The 22534-nt window shown below is 38.7% G+C and overlaps 1 protein-coding gene across 1 annotated transcript in view; it reads right to left on the bottom strand.

Annotated features, from left to right (window-relative positions):
- The window catches only part of LOC138855501 (alkaline phosphatase-like), a 39527-nt gene that overhangs the window by 12300 nt on the left and 4693 nt on the right, over positions 1-22534 (bottom strand). The window contains exons 2-9 of the mRNA XM_070105160.1: positions 22368-22534; positions 20372-20535; positions 16561-16765; positions 15646-15776; positions 15003-15104; positions 13858-13954; positions 12840-12937; positions 12399-12516 (exon numbers count right to left, since the gene is read on the bottom strand). The exon at positions 22368-22534 is cut by the window's right edge and continues 26 nt beyond it. Coding sequence (XP_069961261.1) covers positions 12399-12516; positions 12840-12937; positions 13858-13954; positions 15003-15104; positions 15646-15776; positions 16561-16765; positions 20372-20535; positions 22368-22534 — 1082 coding nt within the window. The remainder of the gene's footprint in view (positions 1-12398; positions 12517-12839; positions 12938-13857; positions 13955-15002; positions 15105-15645; positions 15777-16560; positions 16766-20371; positions 20536-22367) is intronic.

Here is a 22534-nt window from a genome sequence, read left to right as displayed (position 1 = left end):
CCAATTACACCACTGATTACTACTAAAACACAGCTGAATTCAATCAAAACACCCTTCAACACCTTCAAATACCCTTGAACACCTTCAAAACACTCTTGAACACCTTCAAAAACACCTTTGAACATTTCCAAAACACTATTTGAGTACTCCCAATTACACCACTGAATACTACTAAAACACCGCTGAATTCAATCAAATCACCCTTCAACACCTTCAAAACACCTTTGAACACCTTTGAACATTTCCAAAACACTATTTGAGTAATCCCAATTACACCACTGATTACTACTAAAACACCGCTGAATTCAATCAAAACACCCTTCAACACCTTCAAAACACCTTTGAACACCTTCAAAACACCTTTGAACACTTTCAAAACACTCTCATAATCATTTGAACACACTCAAAACACCTTTGAATAACCTCAAAACACCTTTGAACACCTTCAAAACACCCTTGAACACCCTTGATCACCTTCAAAAAAACAACATTTGAACACACTCAAAACACCTTTGAACATTTCCAAACAACACTGAAACACTTCCAAAAACACCATTTGAGTACTCCCAAATACACCACTGAATACTAAAACACCACTGAATACACTCAAAACACCACCAAAATCACCATAAACTAAGATCAACACCCACATCCCACAACACCCACAACCCACAACACCCACAATTTTTTCTCGTTTTATCTAATTTCATCAGAAAGTCACAACACCCACACCTCCCATTTTTTTTCTCGTTTTAACCCTTTTAGTTCATTAAAGTTAATAAGGGGACACACTACATCAGAAAAAGTCACAAAAACAACTCACTTATAACGTCTTTTCGGTATCTCTAGTTCGACAACAACACCCACATCCCACATCACCCACATCCCACATCCCACACACAGACACACACACACACACACACACACACACACACACACACACACACACATCCCTAACCTAGCCTAACCTAGCCTAACCTAACCTAACTTATCCTAACCTAACCTAACCTAACCTACCGAACCTAACCTAACCTAACCTAACCTATCCTAACCTGTCCCAACCTAACCTAACCTAACCTATCCTAACCTAACCTAACCTAACCTAACCTAACCTTACCTAACTCATCCTAACCTAACCTAACCTAGCCTAACCTAACCTAACTTAACCTAACCTAACCTAACCTAACCGAACCTACCCTAACCTAACCTTACCTAACATAACCTAACCTAGCCGAACCTAACCTAACCTAACCTAACCTAACCTAACCTAACCTAACCTAACCTAACCTAACCTAGCCTAACCTAACCTAACCTAACTTAACCTAACCCAACCTAACCTAACCTAACCTAGCCTAACCTAACCTAACCTAACCTAACCTACTCTAACCTAACCTAACCTAACCTATCTTAACCTTACCTAACCTAACCTTGCCGAACCTATCCTAACCTAACCTAAAATATATTGGAACACTTCCAAAATACATTAGAGTACTCCAGAATTACTTTGAACGACTCCATTTTGGATATATCCAAATTAGTTTTGAAAACTTTATCGTAAAATCGAACATTATTTTCTTGTTGGTAAACACACTCAATGGTAGAAATATTTACTCGATTTCCGAATAGAAACACTTTCCTCGCTCTGAGAGACTCATTATGGGTCACCCCAACACATGGTGTAATGCGGTTCACATCCATGGTAGAACATAACACCTGCGTCAACTCAGGACAGACAGACGCCATGAAATGCGGGAAACATCCAAGGTAGAAAATCATCTCTTTCCAGACCAACTGTCTATCCTAACCTAACCTAACCTAACCTAATTCCTAACCTAACCTAACCTCACCTAACCGAACCTAACCTAACTCCATCAATCACCTCTATCCTAACCTAACCTAACCTAACCTAACCCAACCTAACTCCATCAAACACCTCTATCCTAACCTAACCTAACCTAACCTAACCCAACCTAACTCCATCAAACACCTCTATCCTAACCTAACCTAACCTATCCTAACCTAACCTAACCCCATCAAACACCTCGAATACTACCTAACTTAACCTAACCTAACCTTACCTAACCTACCGAACCTAACCTAACCTAACCTAACCTATCCTAACCTGTCCTAACCTAACCTAACCTATCCTAACCTAACCTAACCTAACCTAACCCAACTTATCCTAAGCTAACCTAACCTAACTTATCCTAACCTAACCTATCCTAAGCTAACCTAACCTAAAATAACGAACCTAACCTAACTTATCCTAATCTAATCTAACCTAACCTAACTTATCCTAACCTAACCTAACTTATCCTAACCTAACCTAACCTAACCTAACCTAAAATAACCTAACCTAACTTATCCTAACCTACTCACTTTACTTTGAACACCTTCAAAACACTCTCATACATCATTTGAGACCCCCTTTTCTCAATATCTCTCATCCACAACCTTTATCATCTCACTACAGAACAACCCCAAGATTACTTCGAACACTCTCATAAAGCATTTGAGTACTCACATAAACACCTTTGAACATTTCCAAACAACACTGAAGCACTTCCAAAATATCATTTTGATTACTCCCAAATAAGATTTATCATCTCTAATTTATCTACACTTACACATTTCATTAAATTACAACACATCCACCAAACTCCTCCCTCAGTCTCCAGACTTTACAACATTAGCACAAAAAAAAACTAACTCATACACTTATGACATGAGACATTACCATATCTAACACACTGACTAACTTTGAACCATCTCTGAACACCACTGATCTTCTTCAAAAAATGCTCTGCACATCATTTGAACACCTTCAAAAAAACACTACTGATTACTACCAAATCACCACTGAATACTACCAATCACCGGCAAAATCACCAGAAACTAAGTTTAACATCACCATCTAACATCCTTTTTATAGAAATCCCCTCAAATCACTATAACCAAGAACTCCCTCCCCATTTGGCGCATGAAAAAAAAAATGCATGAACACAAACCTAATACGCAAACACTTAGTACATGATCTCCATCAACTGAAAACATATCTTGTACACACACATAATATAAGACAATCACCAACTACAATCACCCATGTTCACTTACCTCAAAATCACTAATATCACAGAAAACAATCATTTTTATAAACATTTCACACACACACACAAAAAAAAAAAAATCATATTTGACAATATCTAAGCGCACTCACCTCACTACCACCAACACACGATGTCTCACCTCACAGGACCGACGAGCTCACCTCCAGTGACGTCACACTCCCATTGTGTTACTTGGTGGTTGGTAACATCACACCTAACCCCCCTTGTTTCAACCTGTTGTACCCTACATTATCTAAGAACACTATATCCAAGACGATTACCAGATTTTATGATCCCCAACACCAAGATCACAGAAAACACACATTTTATAATTATTCACACAAAAATCACGATCACCATTTCCATATCATGTTTACCGTCATCTATCAACACTAATCACCAAGATCACCAAAAAAATCTAAGATCATGCATCTCAAAACTACTATGATCACTGAAAACACTTATTTTAAACATTCGCACAAAAATAAGACATACACAAAAATACCACAACACTTCCACCAACATCTATAACATAACATGAGCACTATAACATATCACTATCACAAAAAAAAAAAAAAATAATACACAGACACCCACATATTATACATTTCAATTGCAAATTTAAGACATGAGACATACTCACCAAATCTAAGACATTCACCTCCAACTATGACATACACATCACCCTTAAAACTTCCTTCCTTATTCATTCCGTATATCTCCACTCACCTCACTACCACCAACACACGATGTCTCACCTCACAGGACCGACGAGCTCACCTCCAGTGACGTCACACTCCCATTGTGTTACTTGGTGGTTGGTAACATCACACCTAACCCCCCTTGTTTCAACCTGTTGTACCCTACATTATCTAAGAACACTATATCCAAGACGATTACCAGATTTTATGATCCCCAACACCAAGATCACAGAAAACACACATTTTATAATTATTCACACAAAAATCACGATCACCATTTCCATATCATGTTTACCGTCATCTATCAACACTAATCACCAAGATCACCAAAAAAATCTAAGATCATGCATCTCAAAACTACTATGATCACTGAAAACACTTATTTTAAACATTCGCACAAAAATAAGACATACACAAAAATACCACAACACTTCCACCAACATCTATAACATAACATGAGCACTATAACATATCACTATCACAAAAAAAAAAAAAATAATACACAGACACCCACATATTATACATTTCAATTGCAAATTTAAGACATGAGACATACTCACCAAATCTAAGACATTCACCTCCAACTATGACATACACATCACCCTTAAAACTTCCTTCCTTATTCATTCCGTATATCTCCTAGAGCTGTTTTAACCCCGACGGTTCCATCACGACGTAGGAGCCAGAGTGTAGTAGGTGGTGTTGGAGTGGTGATGGTTCCTCTGGCTCCTGCGTCGTGATGGAACCGTCGGGGGTTAAAACAGCTCTAGGAGATATACGGAATGAATAAGGAAGGAAGTTTTAAGGGTGATGTGTATGTCATAGTTGGAGGTGAATGTCTTAGATTTGGTGAGTATGTCTCATGTCTTAAATTTGCAATTGAAATGTATAATATGTGGGTGTCTGTGTATTATTTTTTTTTTTTTGTGATAGTGATATGTTATAGTGCTCATGTTATGTTATAGATGTTGGTGGAAGTGTTGTGGTATTTTTGTGTATGTCTTATTTTTGTGCGAATGTTTAAAATAAGTGTTTTCAGTGATCATAGTAGTTTTGAGATGCATGATCTTAGATTTTTTTGGTGATCTTGGTGATTAGTGTTGATAGATGACGGTAAACATGATATGGAAATGGTGATCGTGATTTTTGTGTGAATAATTATAAAATGTGTGTTTTCTGTGATCTTGGTGTTGGGGATCATAAAATCTGGTAATCGTCTTGGATATAGTGTTCTTAGATAATGTAGGGTACAACAGGTTGAAACAAGGGGGGTTAGGTGTGATGTTACCAACCACCAAGTAACACAATGGGAGTGTGACGTCACTGGAGGTGAGCTCGTCGGTCCTGTGAGGTGAGACATCGTGTGTTGGTGGTAGTGAGGTGAGTGGAGATATACGGAATGAATAAGGAAGGAAGTTTTAAGGGTGATGTGTATGTCATAGTTGGAGGTGAATGTCTTAGATTTGGTGAGTATGTCTCATGTCTTAAATTTGCAATTGAAATGTATAATATGTGGGTGTCTGTGTATTATTTTTTTTTTTTTTGTGATAGTGATATGTTATAGTGCTCATGTTATGTTATAGATGTTGGTGGAAGTGTTGTGGTATTTTTGTGTATGTCTTATTTTTGTGCGAATGTTTAAAATAAGTGTTTTCAGTGATCATAGTAGTTTTGAGATGCATGATCTTAGATTTTTTTGGTGATCTTGGTGATTAGTGTTGATAGATGACGGTAAACATGATATGGAAATGGTGATCGTGATTTTTGTGTGAATAATTATAAAATGTGTGTTTTCTGTGATCTTGGTGTTGGGGATCATAAAATCTGGTAATCGTCTTGGATATAGTGTTCTTAGATAATGTAGGGTACAACAGGTTGAAACAAGGGGGGTTAGGTGTGATGTTACCAACCACCAAGTAACACAATGGGAGTGTGACGTCACTGGAGGTGAGCTCGTCGGTCCTGTGAGGTGAGACATCGTGTGTTGGTGGTAGTGAGGTGAGTGCGCTTAGATATTGTCAAATATGATTTTTTTTTTTTTGTGTGTGTGTGTGAAATGTTTATAAAAATGATTGTTTTCTGTGATATTAGTGATTTTGAGGTAAGTGAACATGGGTGATTGTAGTTGGTGATTGTCTTATATTATGTGTGTGTACAAGATATGTTTTCAGTTGATGGAGATCATGTACTAAGTGTTTGCGTATTAGGTTTGTGTTCATGCATTTTTTTTTTCATGCGCCAAATGGGGAGGGAGTTCTTGGTTATAGTGATTTGAGGGGATTTCTATAAAAAGGATGTTAGATGGTGATGTTAAACTTAGTTTCTGGTGATTTTGCCGGTGATTGGTAGTATTCAGTGGTGATTTGGTAGTAATCAGTAGTGTTTTTTTGAAGGTGTTCAAATGATGTGCAGAGCATTTTTTGAAGAAGATCAGTGGTGTTCAGAGATGGTTCAAAGTTAGTCAGTGTGTTAGATATGGTAATGTCTCATGTCATAAGTGTATGAGTTAGTTTTTTTTTGTGCTAATGTTGTAAAGTCTGGAGACTGAGGGAGGAGTTTGGTGGATGTGTTGTAATTTAATGAAATGTGTAAGTGTAGATAAATTAGAGATGATAAATCTTATTTGGGAGTAATCAAAATGATATTTTGGAAGTGCTTCAGTGTTGTTTGGAAATGTTCAAAGGTGTTTATGTGAGTACTCAAATGCTTTATGAGAGTGTTCGAAGTAATCTTGGGGTTGTTCTGTAGTGAGATGATAAAGGTTGTGGATGAGAGATATTGAGAAAAGGGGGTCTCAAATGATGTATGAGAGTGTTTTGAAGGTGTTCAAAGTAAAGTGAGTAGGTTAGGATAAGTTAGGTTAGGTTATTTTAGGTTAGGTTAGGTTAGGTTAGGTTAGGATAAGTTAGGTTAGGTTAGGATAAGTTAGGTTAGGTTAGATTAGATTAGGATAAGTTAGGTTAGGTTCGTTATTTTAGGTTAGGTTAGCTTAGGATAGGTTAGGTTAGGATAAGTTAGGTTAGGTTAGCTTAGGATAAGTTGGGTTAGGTTAGGTTAGGTTAGGTTAGGTTAGGTTAGGACAGGTTAGGATAGGTTAGGTTAGGTTAGGTTAGGTTCGGTAGGTTAGGTAAGGTTAGGTTAGGTTAAGTTAGGTAGTATTCGAGGTGTTTGATGGGGTTAGGTTAGGTTAGGATAGGTTAGGTTAGGTTAGGATAGAGGTGTTTGATGGAGTTAGGTTGGGTTAGGTTAGGTTAGGTTAGGTTAGGATAGAGGTGTTTGATGGAGTTAGGTTGGGTTAGGTTAGGTTAGGTTAGGTTAGGATAGAGGTGATTGATGGAGTTAGGTTAGGTTCGGTTAGGTGAGGTTAGGTTAGGTTAGGAATTAGGTTAGGTTAGGTTAGGTTAGGATAGACAGTTGGTCTGGAAAGAGATGATTTTCTACCTTGGATGTTTCCCGCATTTCATGGCGTCTGTCTGTCCTGAGTTGACGCAGGTGTTATGTTCTACCATGGATGTGAACCGCATTACACCATGTGTTGGGGTGACCCATAATGAGTCTCTCAGAGCGAGGAAAGTGTTTCTATTCGGAAATCGAGTAAATATTTCTACCATTGAGTGTGTTTACCAACAAGAAAATAATGTTCGATTTTACGATAAAGTTTTCAAAACTAATTTGGATATATCCAAAATGGAGTCGTTCAAAGTAATTCTGGAGTACTCTAATGTATTTTGGAAGTGTTCCAATATATTTTAGGTTAGGTTAGGATAGGTTCGGCAAGGTTAGGTTAGGTAAGGTTAAGATAGGTTAGGTTAGGTTAGGTTAGAGTAGGTTAGGTTAGGTTAGGTTAGGTTAGGCTAGGTTAGGTTAGGTTAGGTTGGGTTAGGTTAAGTTAGGTTAGGTTAGGTTAGGCTAGGTTAGGTTAGGTTAGGCTAGGTTAGGTTAGGTTAGGTTAGGTTAGGTTAGGTTAGGTTCGGCTAGGTTAGGTTATGTTAGGTAAGGTTAGGTTAGGGTAGGTTCGGTTAGGTTAGGTTAGGTTAGGTTAAGTTAGGTTAGGTTAGGCTAGGTTAGGTTAGGTTAGGATGAGTTAGGTAAGGTTAGGTTAGGTTAGGTTAGGTTAGGTTAGGATAGGTTAGGTTAGGTTAGGTTGGGACAGGTTAGGATAGGTTAGGTTAGGTTAGGTTAGGTTCGGTAGGTTAGGTTAGGTTAGGATAAGTTAGGTTAGGTTAGGCTAGGTTAGGCTAGGTTAGGGATGTGTGTGTGTGTGTGTGTGTGTGTGTGTGTGTGTGTGTGTGTGTGTGTCTGTGTGTGGGATGTGGGATGTGGGTGATGTGGGATGTGGGTGTTGTTGTCGAACTAGAGATACCGAAAAGACGTTATAAGTGAGTTGTTTTTGTGACTTTTTCTGATGTAGTGTGTCCCCTTATTAACTTTAATGAACTAAAAGGGTTAAAACGAGAAAAAAAATGGGAGGTGTGGGTGTTGTGACTTTCTGATGAAATTAGATAAAACGAGAAAAAATTGTGGGTGTTGTGGGTTGTGGGTGTTGTGGGATGTGGGTGTTGATCTTAGTTTATGGTGATTTTGGTGGTGTTTTGAGTGTATTCAGTGGTGTTTTAGTATTCAGTGGTGTATTTGGGAGTACTCAAATGGTGTTTTTGGAAGTGTTTCAGTGTTGTTTGGAAATGTTCAAAGGTGTTTTGAGTGTGTTCAAATGTTGTTTTTTTGAAGGTGATCAAGGGTGTTCAAGGGTGTTTTGAAGGTGTTCAAAGGTGTTTTGAGGTTATTCAAAGGTGTTTTGAGTGTGTTCAAATGATTATGAGAGTGTTTTGAAAGTGTTCAAAGGTGTTTTGAAGGTGTTCAAAGGTGTTTTGAAGGTGTTGAAGGGTGTTTTGATTGAATTCAGCGGTGTTTTAGTAGTAATCAGTGGTGTAATTGGGATTACTCAAATAGTGTTTTGGAAATGTTCAAAGGTGTTCAAAGGTGTTTTGAAGGTGTTGAAGGGTGATTTGATTGAATTCAGCGGTGTTTTAGTAGTATTCAGTGGTGTAATTGGGAGTACTCAAATAGTGTTTTGGAAATGTTCAAAGGTGTTTTTGAAGGTGTTCAAGAGTGTTTTGAAGGTGTTCAAGGGTATTTGAAGGTGTTGAAGGGTGTTTTGATTGAATTCAGCTGTGTTTTAGTAGTAATCAGTGGTGTAATTGGGAGTACTCAAATAGTGTTTTTGGAAATGTTCAAAGGTGTTCAAAGGTGTTCAAGAGTGTTTTGAAGGTGTTCAAGGGTATTTGAAGGTGTTGAAGGGTGTTTTGATTGAATTCAGCTGTGTTTTAGTAGTAATCAGTGGTGTAATTGGGAGTACTCAAATAGTGTTTTTGGAAATGTTCAAAGGTGTTCAAAGGTGTTTTGAAGATGTTGAAGGGTGTTTTGATTGAATTCAGCGGTGTTTTAGTAGTAATCAGTGGTGTAATTGGGATTACTCAAATAGTGTTTTTGGAAGTGTTTCAGTGTTGTTTGGAAATGTTCAAAGGTGTTCAAAGGTGTTTTGAGTGTGTTCAAATGTTGTTTTTTTGAAGGTGATCAAGGGTGTTCAAGGGTGTTTTGAAGGTGTTCAAAGGTGTTTTGAGGTTATTCAAAGGTGTTTTGAAGGTGTTCAAGGGTGTTTATGTGAGTATTCAAAGGTGTTTTTTGAAGGTGTACAAATGATTATGAGAGTGTTTTTGGGGGTGTTCAAAGTAAAGTGTTTGAGTTAGTTTTTGTGACTTTTTTTTTTTTTCTGATGTATTGTGTCCCCTTAATAACTTTAATGAACTAAAAGGGTAAAAACGAGAAAATGCCTAGTCTGGAGACTGAGGGATGAGTTGTAATTTAATGAAAATGTGTAAGTGCAGATAAATTAGAGATGTCAAATCTTATTTGGGAGTACTCAAATAGTGTTTTGGAAATGTTCAAAGGTGTTTTGAGTGTGTTCAAATGTTTTTGAAGGTGTTCAAGGGTGTTTTGAAGGTGTTCAAGGGTGTTTTGAAGGTGTTCAAAGGTGTTTTGAGGTTATTCAAATGATTATGAGACTGCTTTGAAGGTGTTTTGAAGGTGTTCAAGGGTGTTTATGTGAGTATTCAAAGGTGTTTTTTGAAGGTGTACAAATGATTATGAGAGTACTTATGAAGGTGTTCAAATGATGTGCAAGAGTACTTATGAAGGTGTTCTGGGAGTATTCAGAGGTGATTTCGGGGTGTTCGAATGATGTTTTTTGGAGTATTTCAGTGTTGTTTGGAAATGTATAAAGGTATTTTTTGTGAGTATTCAAATGATTTATGAGAGTGTTTTGAAGATGTTCAAAGTAAAAGTGCGTATTTAACTTCGTAATATGTAAAATTGTGAGTAGTGGATGTAAGCGATGTGGTGACTTTCTGATGCATGTGTCCCCTTATTAACTTTAATGAACTAAAAGGGTTAAAACGAGAAAAATTGGGGGTTATGAGTGAAAATTGTGAGGTGTTGGTTGGAGTGTGAGGGTTTGGGAGGGTGGGTAAAAGGGTAGACAAGATTCAACCTGTGTGCGCGGTCATCACGTGACGTCACTGACATAGGGGGCGACCTGATTCAACCTGTGTGCGCGTGACGTCACTGACCGCCGAGTAAACACCCTTCTTAGTTCATTTGACTTAATGAGCGGAAACTTTTAGTTCATTTTAAAATAATAAGGGGAAGATGTTTAGACCTGTAGTAAGCATGCCCCCCCATAGGAGGAGTCTATTTTGAATGCTTACCCCCAGAGGGGGGATTCCAAAAACTTTGATCCGAGGAATTTCGAAAACCCCATAGGAGGGAATCCAAAAACTTGGTATTATCGAGAAAAATTTGAGGTTGGGGGGTGGGTGAAAGTGGGAGGGGTAATCCAAAAATTTGATCCAAGGTGATCATAAGAAATTCAAAACCCCCATAGGGGGGGAATCCAAAAACTTGTATTATCGAGAAATTTTTGGGATTGGGGGGGGTGAAAGTGGGAGGGGGAACCTTAAAAATTTGATCTGAGGAGATGGAGTCATGGTATTGTCGAGAAAATTTGGGGTGAAAGTGGGAGGGGTAATCCAAAAATTTGATCCAAGGAGATGGAGAATTTCGAAAACCCCATAGGGGGGATCCAAAAAACTTGATCCGAGGAGATGGAGTCATGGTATTGTCGAGAAAATTTGGGGTGAAAGGAGGGGTACCCAAAAAAACTTGATCTAAGGAGATGGAGAATTTCGAAAACCCCATAGGGGGGAATCCAAAAAAAAAACTTGATCCAAGGAGATGGAGAATTTCGAAAAACCCATAGGGGGGATCCAAAAAAACTTGATCCGAGGAGATGGAGAATTTGATTTCGAGAAATTTTGGGATGGGGGGTGAAAGTGAGAGGGGGAACCTCAAAAATTTGATCCGAGGAGATGGAGTCATGGTATTGTCGAGAAAATTTGGGGTGAAAGGAGGGGTACCCAAAAATTTGATCCAAGGAATTGGAGAATTTCGAAAACCCCATAGGGGGGAATCCAAAAACTTGGTAATATTGAGAAATTTTTGGGATTGGGGGTGGAAGGAGGGACAATCCAAAAAAAAAACCTTGATCCAAGGAGATGGAGAATTTCGAAACCCCCATAGGGGGGAATCCAAAAAACTTGATCCGAGGAGATGGAGAGTTTGATTTCGAGAAATTTTGGGATAGGGGTGAAAGTGAGAGGGGGAACCTTAAAAACTTGATCCGAGGAGATGGAGAGCACAAGAAAATGAAATTCAAAAAAAATTCGAAAAAAATCGGAAAAAAATTCGAGGCGCGGGGGCGATCCGGACGACGCTGCAGAAGGCGCAGCAGAAGGCGCGGGCGGGGCTCGCGAAGGGCGCGGGCGGGCGCGCGGGCGGGGGCGCGCGGCGCGACGGCGGGGTCGCGAAGGGGGGGGGGGTCGTGGGCGGGGGTATTGGTTGGGGGGTCAAGGGTGAGGTAGTCTCGAGGGCGAGGTCATGGTCAAACCGGAAGTAACACCTAGGTGTGAAAAGGGGACCGCTCAGTGGAAGGCTTAAACCCGAAGGGACCGCTCTGTAGAAGGCCCTAAACCGGAAGGGACCGCTCTGTAGAAGGCCCTAAACCGGAAGGGACCGCTCTGTAGAAAACTTCACTACTTATATATATATATATATATATATATATATATATATATATATATATATATCTATATATATATATATATATATATATATATATATATATATATATATATATATATATATATATATATATATATATATATATATATATATATATATATATATATATATATATATATATATATATATATATATATATATATATTTGTATATATATATATATATATATATATATATATATTTATATATATATATATTTATTTATATATATATATATATATTTATTTATATATATATATATATATTAATATATATATATATATTTATATATTATTTATATATATATATATATATATATATATATACACATGATGGCTATGACTAACACCTGAACGTAGTTAAAAAACTGACGTTAATATTGCCTTATGAGAGATACAAGACAGGAGACTCATACCTGCCGCCCAGATAGCAACATCTTCACCTCCGTGTGTCTCTGAGACGCGAGGCACCGCCGCCAGGTTCTGGTAGTTCAGGTCCCTCGTGTCGTAATTCATTGGGTCGTAGCGAGTCACCTGCATCAGGAAAACTAGAATTACATACCACTTATTGCAAGATACCTACTATAGATTTCTTTTAAGAGGCGAGCCTCGATGCTGAAGAACTGTTGATTCAAGAAACTGGAGCTACCCTTCCCTTTTGTGAATCAAACCTGATCGCCTTCAATTCCCCAGGCGTTGTATGATTCCTATAAAACCAGTGTTTTCCCAGGAATACGATAATAATATTACCTACATGAGAGGTGAACACAATGATCATTTCCAAACCAATGTAAATTATGTACAGCCTTAAAGTAGATATTACATTTTTATTCAGAGCATCTCTCAGGTTAACGTACGTTCTCTCCATCGTAAGTGTAGTTAAAGCCAGGACCGTTGGTGAACATGAGGGTGGTGTAGTTAAGACCGTCAACGTCTGACTCGAGGTTTCCCACACCTGCACAAGATAATACTTGGTTATTACACTTGATAAAGACCGTCAGTATCTGACGGAATTAACTAACGTAGCCTCACACATTTGCACACAGTATTACTCACTTATTGCACCACACGCAGTTAATTGACTGAATCACACACTCGGTAATTATCCATCCCTTTACATTACTTGTTCACTCTAATTCTACTACAGTCGCACCATCACTGTTCAGCTCCAGGTTGAGTGACTGACCACCTCAAATACTATTCCTCCAAGGTTGAAAGAGTGATGGACTAAATACATCAGCTTCATTTCACTACTACACGTGCTGCCTCTGTATTTGACTGAAGAAGTCTACTGTGTAGGAGAAACGTTTCAACAATAAAAATACCCAACTGTTGCACATGTGTCTTAATCATTAAACTTTTCCTGTACAGATGAAGACAGCAGAACAGGTACTTACCACAGAAGAACTTCTCAAAACACAGAACAATGGCTCTGCCTCACACTAAGCTTCCTTTGATTAACGGGCTTTGTCACTACCTTTAGCTGACTATTTCTAACTGGCTGACTGTCGTAAGTGCAGACAACTCGTTGCGAATATCTTCTTGGTGTAAGCACATGTACATCACTGTGAATATCTTTGCCATAGTGTAAGCACATAGGATTCACTAAGAATATCCCTGCTATGATGCTAGCACATACACCTCACTAAGAATACCTTTTGCTATGATACAAGCGCATATAGGAATCACCACACCTTTTGTTGTGAAGGGAAAAAGACTCCTTGATTATAGGCGAAGTTCTTTTGATCCAAGGAATTTGAGCTACTCTCCCCTTGGGCGAAACTTCTTGAAACATAACCTTGAAATACTACTTACACACAGTAATTGCACATACTTAAAAATTACTGACACTCTGAACACTTATTTAAGACTTACCTAGGATGTCGTTACCCCTGTGTGGGTATCCATTGATAGTCATCACGTGAGAGTGATCAGCTGTAACCAGTACCAGTGTTTCTTCCAGGTCAACCTTCTGTAACCACATAACACTAATTAAACTGGAAATACAATACCTCATAACCATTGTATACTTCTACATTACTATTATAAATGGAGGTATTAGTAAAGTTTCTGTATCAGGCATTTTGTTGTAATTAAGTACAAAAATGTAATAATCAAATAAGATAAGAGGAGTTCTGTATATTTTTTCCCACCATGGGTCTTCTTTAGTGGGTCTCCCGTGGTGGGTCCCCCATAATGGGTCTCTCGTAGTGGGTCCCCCGTAGTGGGTCTCCCGTAGTGGGTCCCCCGTAGAGGGTCTCCCGTAGTGGGTCCCCCGTAGTGAGTCTCGGTGGTGAGAGAGCCGAAATGTGCAGAACTCTCCTTATATTTTTTTTATTTTATTCATGAGGGGTCCGTTTCTGTCATTGTTCTGCCTATATAACACATCAGTTTCCCTATACTAAACATCCATGTGAGTCCGCTTGTGTTTGCGCCTTTGTACTGTTATATTAGACATTGGTTGCCCAACAAGAATCATCACTTTTTAGTTGTGGGACACGTAGATTATGTTCATCCATTGTTATTTGATGAAAATATTTTGTCTCAGTGTTTAGGAAAACAAAATTTGCATATACTGGTGAAAAGATCTTGATCAGAGAATTTGGAGCCACCCTTCCTTGCCTAGGGTGAGATCTGATTGCCTCCCTTTACCCTTGTGCTGAAAGTGATAATCAAGAGTTGTGTTATATTTACTTCTAGTGACAAAGCTCTAACTACAATCGATGTTAGATCCAAATGATGTACTGACGTCAGTAGTGAAGAAAATATATGTTGCATATTAAACTTTTAGTGAGACAACGTTTCGCTGTGTGTGTTGTTTTATCAAGTCGTACACAGCGGAAAATTAGCTCCAATATCAGCTAGTTCTGCAACTTGTGCGCTTCCTTGTATATGTGATCACAGCTGTGAGCGTGGAACCACGCAACTGGCCTCGGGGTATGTATCACTTACTCTGAGAGCAGCAGTCACTGCATGTATCACTTACCCTGAGAGCAGCAGTCACTGCATGTATCACTTACCCTGAGAGCAGCAGCCACTGCAGCATCCAGGGCGACGGTCTCCTCCACACTGTAGTATGGTGTATTGTTATGCAGACCGTGGTCGATGCGGCCACCCTCAACCTGGCGGTCAAGAAGACATTGTGTCACTGATTCTCGCTTACTAATCTGATTATCACTTCCTTTCAAGGAGAGTTCACTGATACAGGCGAAGAGCAGCTGATCCAAGGAGCCGGAGCTATCCTCCTCTTAGGCACAAACCTTATTACTTCGTATTCCCCATAAGCTGTATGAGTTTAGTGTTTCCCCTTGAATAAAATAATAGTAATAATAATTCTCAGTTATTATGTGATGTAAAACTTACAATAATGTTTGAACTATTAATACTGAATCAAGTAAGGCAGAAAATGATAGTTCTATATGTTCTTTACTAAGTTCTTGCTGAGATATCTTCTTATCAAACACTTTCTTGCTGCCTCAACATTTCTTTACGAGTTAGGTTGGTGGAAGAGGAAGCGAGCCGACAATATAAACCTTCATTAATTATAACGACGTTTCGCCCAAGGGAAGAGCGCTAAACGCGGTTAAATTTTTTTTACGCAGTTCTTTATGCATCTTGGTGAACTAGGAGTAAGGTTACTATTATCAGGCATCAACGACTTACCAGGAGAAAGAAGCCTTTCTCGCTCTTCTCCAGGATTTCGATGGCTTTAAGAGTCATGTCCTTGAGTGAGGGCACCTCTGTGTCTGCGTTCTGCTCCACCACGAACGGCAGGTGTGAGTCTGCGAACAGTCCTGACCAACAACGAAGAAATTTTTACTACGAAAAATTAAAGTTTAAGGTTGAGACTATTATTATTATTATTATTATTATTATTATTAGTAGTAGTAGTAGTAGTAGTTGAAGTAATAATAGTAGTAGTTGCATTTTTAAACTAATTCCATTCATAAACAAGCTTCAAACCCGTATGGGTTGTAAAGGTGAAAGTTTAAAACAAACAGCGAAGCGTTAAAATATACAAGAACAAGTGCGGCCCTTAAGGTTCATGATCCAAGGACCTGGAGTTGTTCTCATCTTCTTTGGATTAAGCTTGATTATTTCCCATTCCTCAGGCGCTGTGTCACCCTTCAGGTTTCACCGCTTCTCAATAATAATAATAATAATAAAAATAACTAATAATAATAATAAAATAATAAGTAAAATAATAATACTTAAAATAATAATAATGATAATAATAATAATAATAATAATAATAATAATAATAATAATAAAATAATAATAAGTAAAATAACACTAATACTTAAAATAATAATAATTATAATAGTAATAATAATCAAGACTTCTTCAAGAAACAAAAGAAATTATTTACTAAACATTGGAGACTCTTATACAGCTGCAGTAAACTAAACACACCGGGAATTATCATAACATTGATGATATACGATGTCGACAAGTTGATGGTATTGTCGGTGTTATATATCATTATTGCAATGATACTTGTCTTATTCATCATAACAGGAAGCAGAAAATTTTGTTGCAGTCACCGAGGCATGTAAGCCGCCACGTAGATCAACTAACCCATTAGAAAGTCTGTGTTTTTAGGATTAACTTTATTGAGGTGTTCAGCTGTGGTGATGTACTGAGCAGAGTGGCCTTGCGAGAGCTTGACAGTCAACCATTCCTGTGTAAGGTTACGACCATCCAGGCGGGAGAGCGAGGAGTTGCTGGTGGTATTTGTGTCCAGAGGTGCTCCTAGCACTTCTCTTCCCCCACCCATAATCACCTGTGGATAAATAAAAATGTTACAAATAGATATGGAATGCCTTAAAGTCTCTGAGTTGCTCTTGAAATAAGGAATTAGATTTCCCCTTCACTTCCTTGTATCAGTCTTGATTACTTCCCTTTTCCAGTTACTGGATGATAATGGCTGAGCTGTTCCCCATAATGCAAATACAAAAAAATATTATTTTTACTAGCCAGTGCTCAGTCAGAGACGAACACTTACGTTGATCCTGCAAGGAACTTGCAATCCCATTCATTGACAACTGGAACAACTTTTATGGCAAACATGATATGTATGCAAGGGATGGGGTACATCTCTCTGGGGCAGGGGTGGTAGCACTTGCAGACTCGATTGAGAAGGCCATTGGTGAAATGCCTATGATTTTAAACTGATGGAAGATAGAGGTATGGGTGTGTGTGGGAAACAAGCAGGTTGCAACACTAGGGTTGGAAACAGTAAATGTATAAAAGGCATTCAGCATGAAGTTATAAATAAAGACAATAGAACAGGTCAGCTAACAAAGGGGGGCAGCAGAGGGCAGCAAGGGACTAGCTCCCTTAAGGTTTACTATACTAATAGCAGGAGTGTTAGAAATAAGATAGATGAGCTAAGATTAATTGCAAGTGCAGGAAACATAGAAATTATTGCTATAACAGAGACCTGGCTCAATCTGAAAGATAGAGAGATGCCCTCTGAATGTCACATACAAGGCTATAAATTATTCCACACTGAGAGGGTCAACAGGAAAGGTGGTGGAGTAGCGATGTATGTCAGAGACAATTTAAATTGTTGTGTAAGACAAGATATTAAATTAGAAGCGTCAGCCACTGAATCTGTTTGGTTACAGCTTCTCGAGGGCCGAGAAAAACTAATTTTGGGTGTGATTTACAGGGCCCCAAATCTTGATAGGGAGTGCAGTAAACTTCTATGGGACGAAATTCGTAAGGCATCTACATACGAAAATGTTGTGCTAATGGGAGATTTCAACTATAGACAGATTGACTGGAGCAATTTGACAGGAAATTTAGAGTCGGGTGACTTTCTTGATACGATCCAGGATTGTTTTTTAAAACAGTTTGTGACAGAGCCAACTAGGGGAAATAACCTCCTTGACTTGGTTCTTGCCAGTAGGGAAACACTAATTAATAATCTTGAGGTTAATGATGAGCTTGGGGAGAGTGATCACAAATCACTCAGTTTTAATATATCATGGAATTCCCCTAATAATGGCAATCAAGTCTCCGTCCCTGACTTTCGCTTGGCTGATTTCATAGGACTGAAAAATTACTTAGGTGGGCTGAACTGGAATGACCTGACTAAGGGTCAGGTAGGTGGTGATGGTTGCCGATATGATGCTTTCCAGGGCATAGTTCTAGCTGCTCAGTCAAATTATGTTCCAAATAGGGAAATCAGATCAAACAAAAATGATCCTAAATGGATGAACAATAGATTAAAATATCTGATTGGTCAAAAGAGAGGCATATATAGGCAAATCAAAAGAGGAGAGGGGCAATTAAGAATTCGATATATTCAGTTAAAGAGAGAAATAAAAAAGGGAATTAGAAAAGCAAAAAGAGATTATGAGGTTAAAGTTGCAAGAGAATCGAAGACTAACCCAAAAGGATTCTTTCAGGTATACAGAAGTAAGATCAGGGACAAGATAGGCCCACTCAAAAGTTCCTCGGGTCAGCTCACTGACAGTGATAAGGAAATGTGTAGAATTTTTAACACATACTTCCTCTCAGTTTTTACACAGGAGGATACCAGCGATATACCAGTAATGATAAATTATGTAGAACAGGACGATAATAAACTGTGCACTATTAGGGTCACAAGTGACATGGTCCTTAGGCAAATAGATAAATTGAAACCTAACAAATCCCCAGGCCCTGATGAACTGTATGCAAGGGTTCTAAAGGAATGTAAAGAGGAGCTTAGCACACCTTTGGCTAATCTTTTCAACATATCACTACAAACTGGCATGGTGCCAGATAAGTGGAAAATGGCAAATGTGATACCTATTTTCAAAACAGGTGACAGGTCCTTAGCTTCGAACTATAGACCAATAAGCCTAACCTCCATAGTGGGAAAATTTATGGAATCAATAATTGCCGAGGCAGTTCGTAGCCACCTTGAAAAGCATAAATTAATCAACGAATCTCAGCATGGTTTTACAAAGGGGCGTTCCTGCCTTACGAATTTATTAACTTTTTTCACTAAGGTATTTGAGGAGGTAGATCATGGTAATGAATATGATATTGTGTATATGGACTTCAGTAAGGCTTTTGACAGGGTCCCTCATCAGAGACTATTGAGGAAAATTAAAGCACATGGAATAGGAGGAGAAATTTTTTCCTGGATAGAGGCATGGTTGACAAATAGGCAGCAGAGAGTTTGCATAAATGGGGAGAAATCAGAGTGGGGAAGCGTCACGAGCGGTGTTCCACAGGGGTCAGTGTTGGGCCCCCTGCTGTTCACAATCTACATAAACGACATAGATGAGGGCATAAAGAGCGACATCGGCAAGTTTGCCGATGACACCAAAATAGGCCGTCGAATTCATTCTGACGAGGACATTCGAGCACTCCAGGAAGATTTGAATAGACTGATGCAGTGGTCGGAGAAGTGGCAGATGCAGTTTAATATAGACAAATGCAAAGTTCTAAATGTTGGACAGGACAATAACCATACCACATATAAACTAAATAATGTAGATCTTAATATTACGGATTGCGAAAAAGATTTAGGAGTTCTGGTTAGCAGTAATCTGAAACCAAGACAACAGTGCATAAGTGTTCGCAATAAAGCTAATAGAATCCTTGGCTTCATATCAAGAAGCATAAATAATAGGAGTCCTCAGGTTGTTCTTCAACTCTATACATCCTTGGTTAGGCCTCATTTAGATTATGCTGCACAGTTTTGGTCACCGTATTACAGAATGGATATAAATTCTCTGGAAAATGTACAAAGGAGGATGACAAAGATGATCCCATGTATCAGAAACCTTCCCTATGAGGATAGACTAAGGGCCCTGAATCTGCACTCTCTAGAAAGACGTAGAATTAGGGGGGATATGATTGAGGTGTATAAATGGAAGACAGGAATAAATAAAGGGGATGTAAATAGTGTGCTGAAAATATCTAGCCTAGACAGGACTCGCAGCAATGGTTTTAAGTTGGAAAAATTCAGATTCAGGAAGGATATAGGAAAGTACTGGTTTGGTAATAGAGTTGTGGATGAGTGGAACAAACTCCCAAGTACCGTTATAGAGGCCAGAACGTTGTGTAGCTTTAAAAATAGGTTGGATAAATACATGAGTAGATGTGGGTGGGTGTGAGTTAGACCTGATAGCTTGTGCTAACAGGTCGGTTGCCGTGTTCCTCCCTTAAGTCAATGTGACCTGACCTGACTAGGTTGGGTGCATTGGCTTAAGCCGGTAGGAGACTTGGACCTGCCTCGCATGGGCCAGTAGGCCTTCTGCAGTGTTCCTTCGTTCTTATGTTCTTAATTGTTTCTTGCCAATGATTTTCTCTATCTTTATTACATAAAATTATTTGAAACGAAAAATAACTAATAGCTCACATGTGTAAAGAGGGTAATACCTACCTTAAAGTTCCTGCCAGGGTTTTCAGTCACAAGCTGGGTAGCTACATCACTGCAGCCAGTGCCATCCTCCTTCATCATGAAATCACTCTCCCAGTCTCGGTCAGCAGTGTGGGCGTAGAGAGCACCAGGCGTGGCGTGGGTCACCCTGGTGGTGGTCACAAAGCCTGCCCAACAACACACAAGCAGTAGTTTTAGAAGTGAGAGGAACAGAAAATGACCACACCAGTTGTAATTAAATAAATGATGATTTCTTGGGCTTATAATTTTATAAACCCAAGAAATTTTAAAACAATTTTTTTTGTATCATTTTGACTCCAAGGACGCACATGTAGTTCTGTCAAAAACAAAATCCCCTGTGAAGAAAACTATCATAAAGACAACTCCCACGAGCTGTACTGACTCCTTGATATCTATGTAGTGTTTTGAAGTGTAACAATATATGCATAAAGGCAGGTCAAAGAGCAGATAAAGGCAGACACAGACCAGGTGCGGAGTTGTAACAATAGGTTCTCCTGGAGGCTATGGAAGACTCTGACAATATAAGACTCAATCACGCAAGTAGGAGAGTTTAAGAGTTTTAGCCATAGTTATAGTTATTACCTTCCCAAGAGGGTGCTTCGATACTGATAAAGGGCTCTCGATGCAAAAAAAATGGAGCTACCTTACCCTTCCCCAAATCAAATCAAATTATTGCCCTTTTCCTAGCCACTGTCTGGCCCCTACAGATATAGCGCCAATTCCGCGGGTGAATGGCAGGAGTCGGCAAATTGTAACACGTGAAACAGACCTGGCATCAGTATCTGTAGAAGACTTCAGCCTCAAAGAGTCTTGAATATAAAAAGTATACAGCGGTCAGGCGGAGTAAAGAAGAATAAGTGATGTGTAGAAATCTTGGGATGAGAAATAATTTGCACGATGTCATCCTCGCCTAACCTGAAATATTTCATATTATTTGCTAACTTTTGTTTCAAACGTAAAATATAAGTATTATATTTAGTGTGATACTAATATTTGTTATTGTTTTCTTAAAGTATAGATAACTAACTTTCCGCCTTTATTAATTTAACTTAAAAAATATTTAACAGCGTCATTATGCACCCGAACCCATTCCGAGGTTTATACAAATACAACAAAGGTCACGTGAAGGCTCCTGGGCCCGACACCAACGTTCTTTTAGTTAATGAAGTTAGGAGTAATTCGCTATTTCCCAAAAGCAAAGTTAAGATACATGACAAGGATATTTTAAAATATGTCATTATATATGATATTCTTCACCAGTATCGTGCATCTCATTATAGACGGACACTTCATCGATGAATTTATTATTTGTAGCTGTGTGAGCCGCACACTCACCTTGTCTGTGCACACTGTATCTCTATGAAAGAGTCATTATTTACAACTCAGTTTTCCTACGCAAACCTCGGAATTATACTTTGACTTAAGATCACTTGGAAACCTGCTGTAATAATAAGACTTTTACTTTTAAGTAATTCTTATTTTGGGTATTCGGTGGATCCCTGTGTTTTGTTGCGGCTTTAAAAACATATATCGTCTTCATGAACAACAACAACAACAACAACAACAACAACAACAACAACAACAACAGCAAAATAGCAATAATAATAATAATAATAATAATAATAATAATAATAATAATAATAATAATAAATCTTTATTTCTACAAGTACATGTACAAGGTATACAGGACTAACTGACATCAATGACATACTACTATATAGAAAGCCACTTGTTATGCATACCATTTTGGGCAAATTAGGTTAGTTTTGTCCCAGGATGCGACCCACACAAGTCGACCAACTCCCAGGAACCCATTTTACTGGTGGGGAACATAGACAACCGGTGTAAAGAAACACGCCCAATGTTTCTACCGTCGCCGGGAATCGAACCCGGACCCTCGCTGTGTGAAGCGTGAGCTATAGCCACCAGGCGGTGTTACTGAGTATTAAAAACAGTTAAGTTTCGCTGTACAACTTACCCGTGTCCATGCCAGCATCCTGCGCCCATTTTGCGATGGAGGACAGGTGGGTGTTTTTGTTCCTGGTTGTGTTGCAGTGTTTGAACTTGACTGAGGAGTCAACTCCCATGGTGTAGAAGTTACTCTTGACTCCACACAAGAAGGCGGTGGCTGTCGCCGCGCTGTCT

This window comes from Cherax quadricarinatus, chromosome 1 (genome assembly GCF_038502225.1).
Source record: "Cherax quadricarinatus isolate ZL_2023a chromosome 1, ASM3850222v1, whole genome shotgun sequence".
NCBI classification, from domain to species: domain Eukaryota; kingdom Metazoa; phylum Arthropoda; class Malacostraca; order Decapoda; family Parastacidae; genus Cherax; species Cherax quadricarinatus.
Note: the sequence above shows the minus strand (reverse complement) of the source record. Positions and strands in the feature narration are given on the sequence as shown.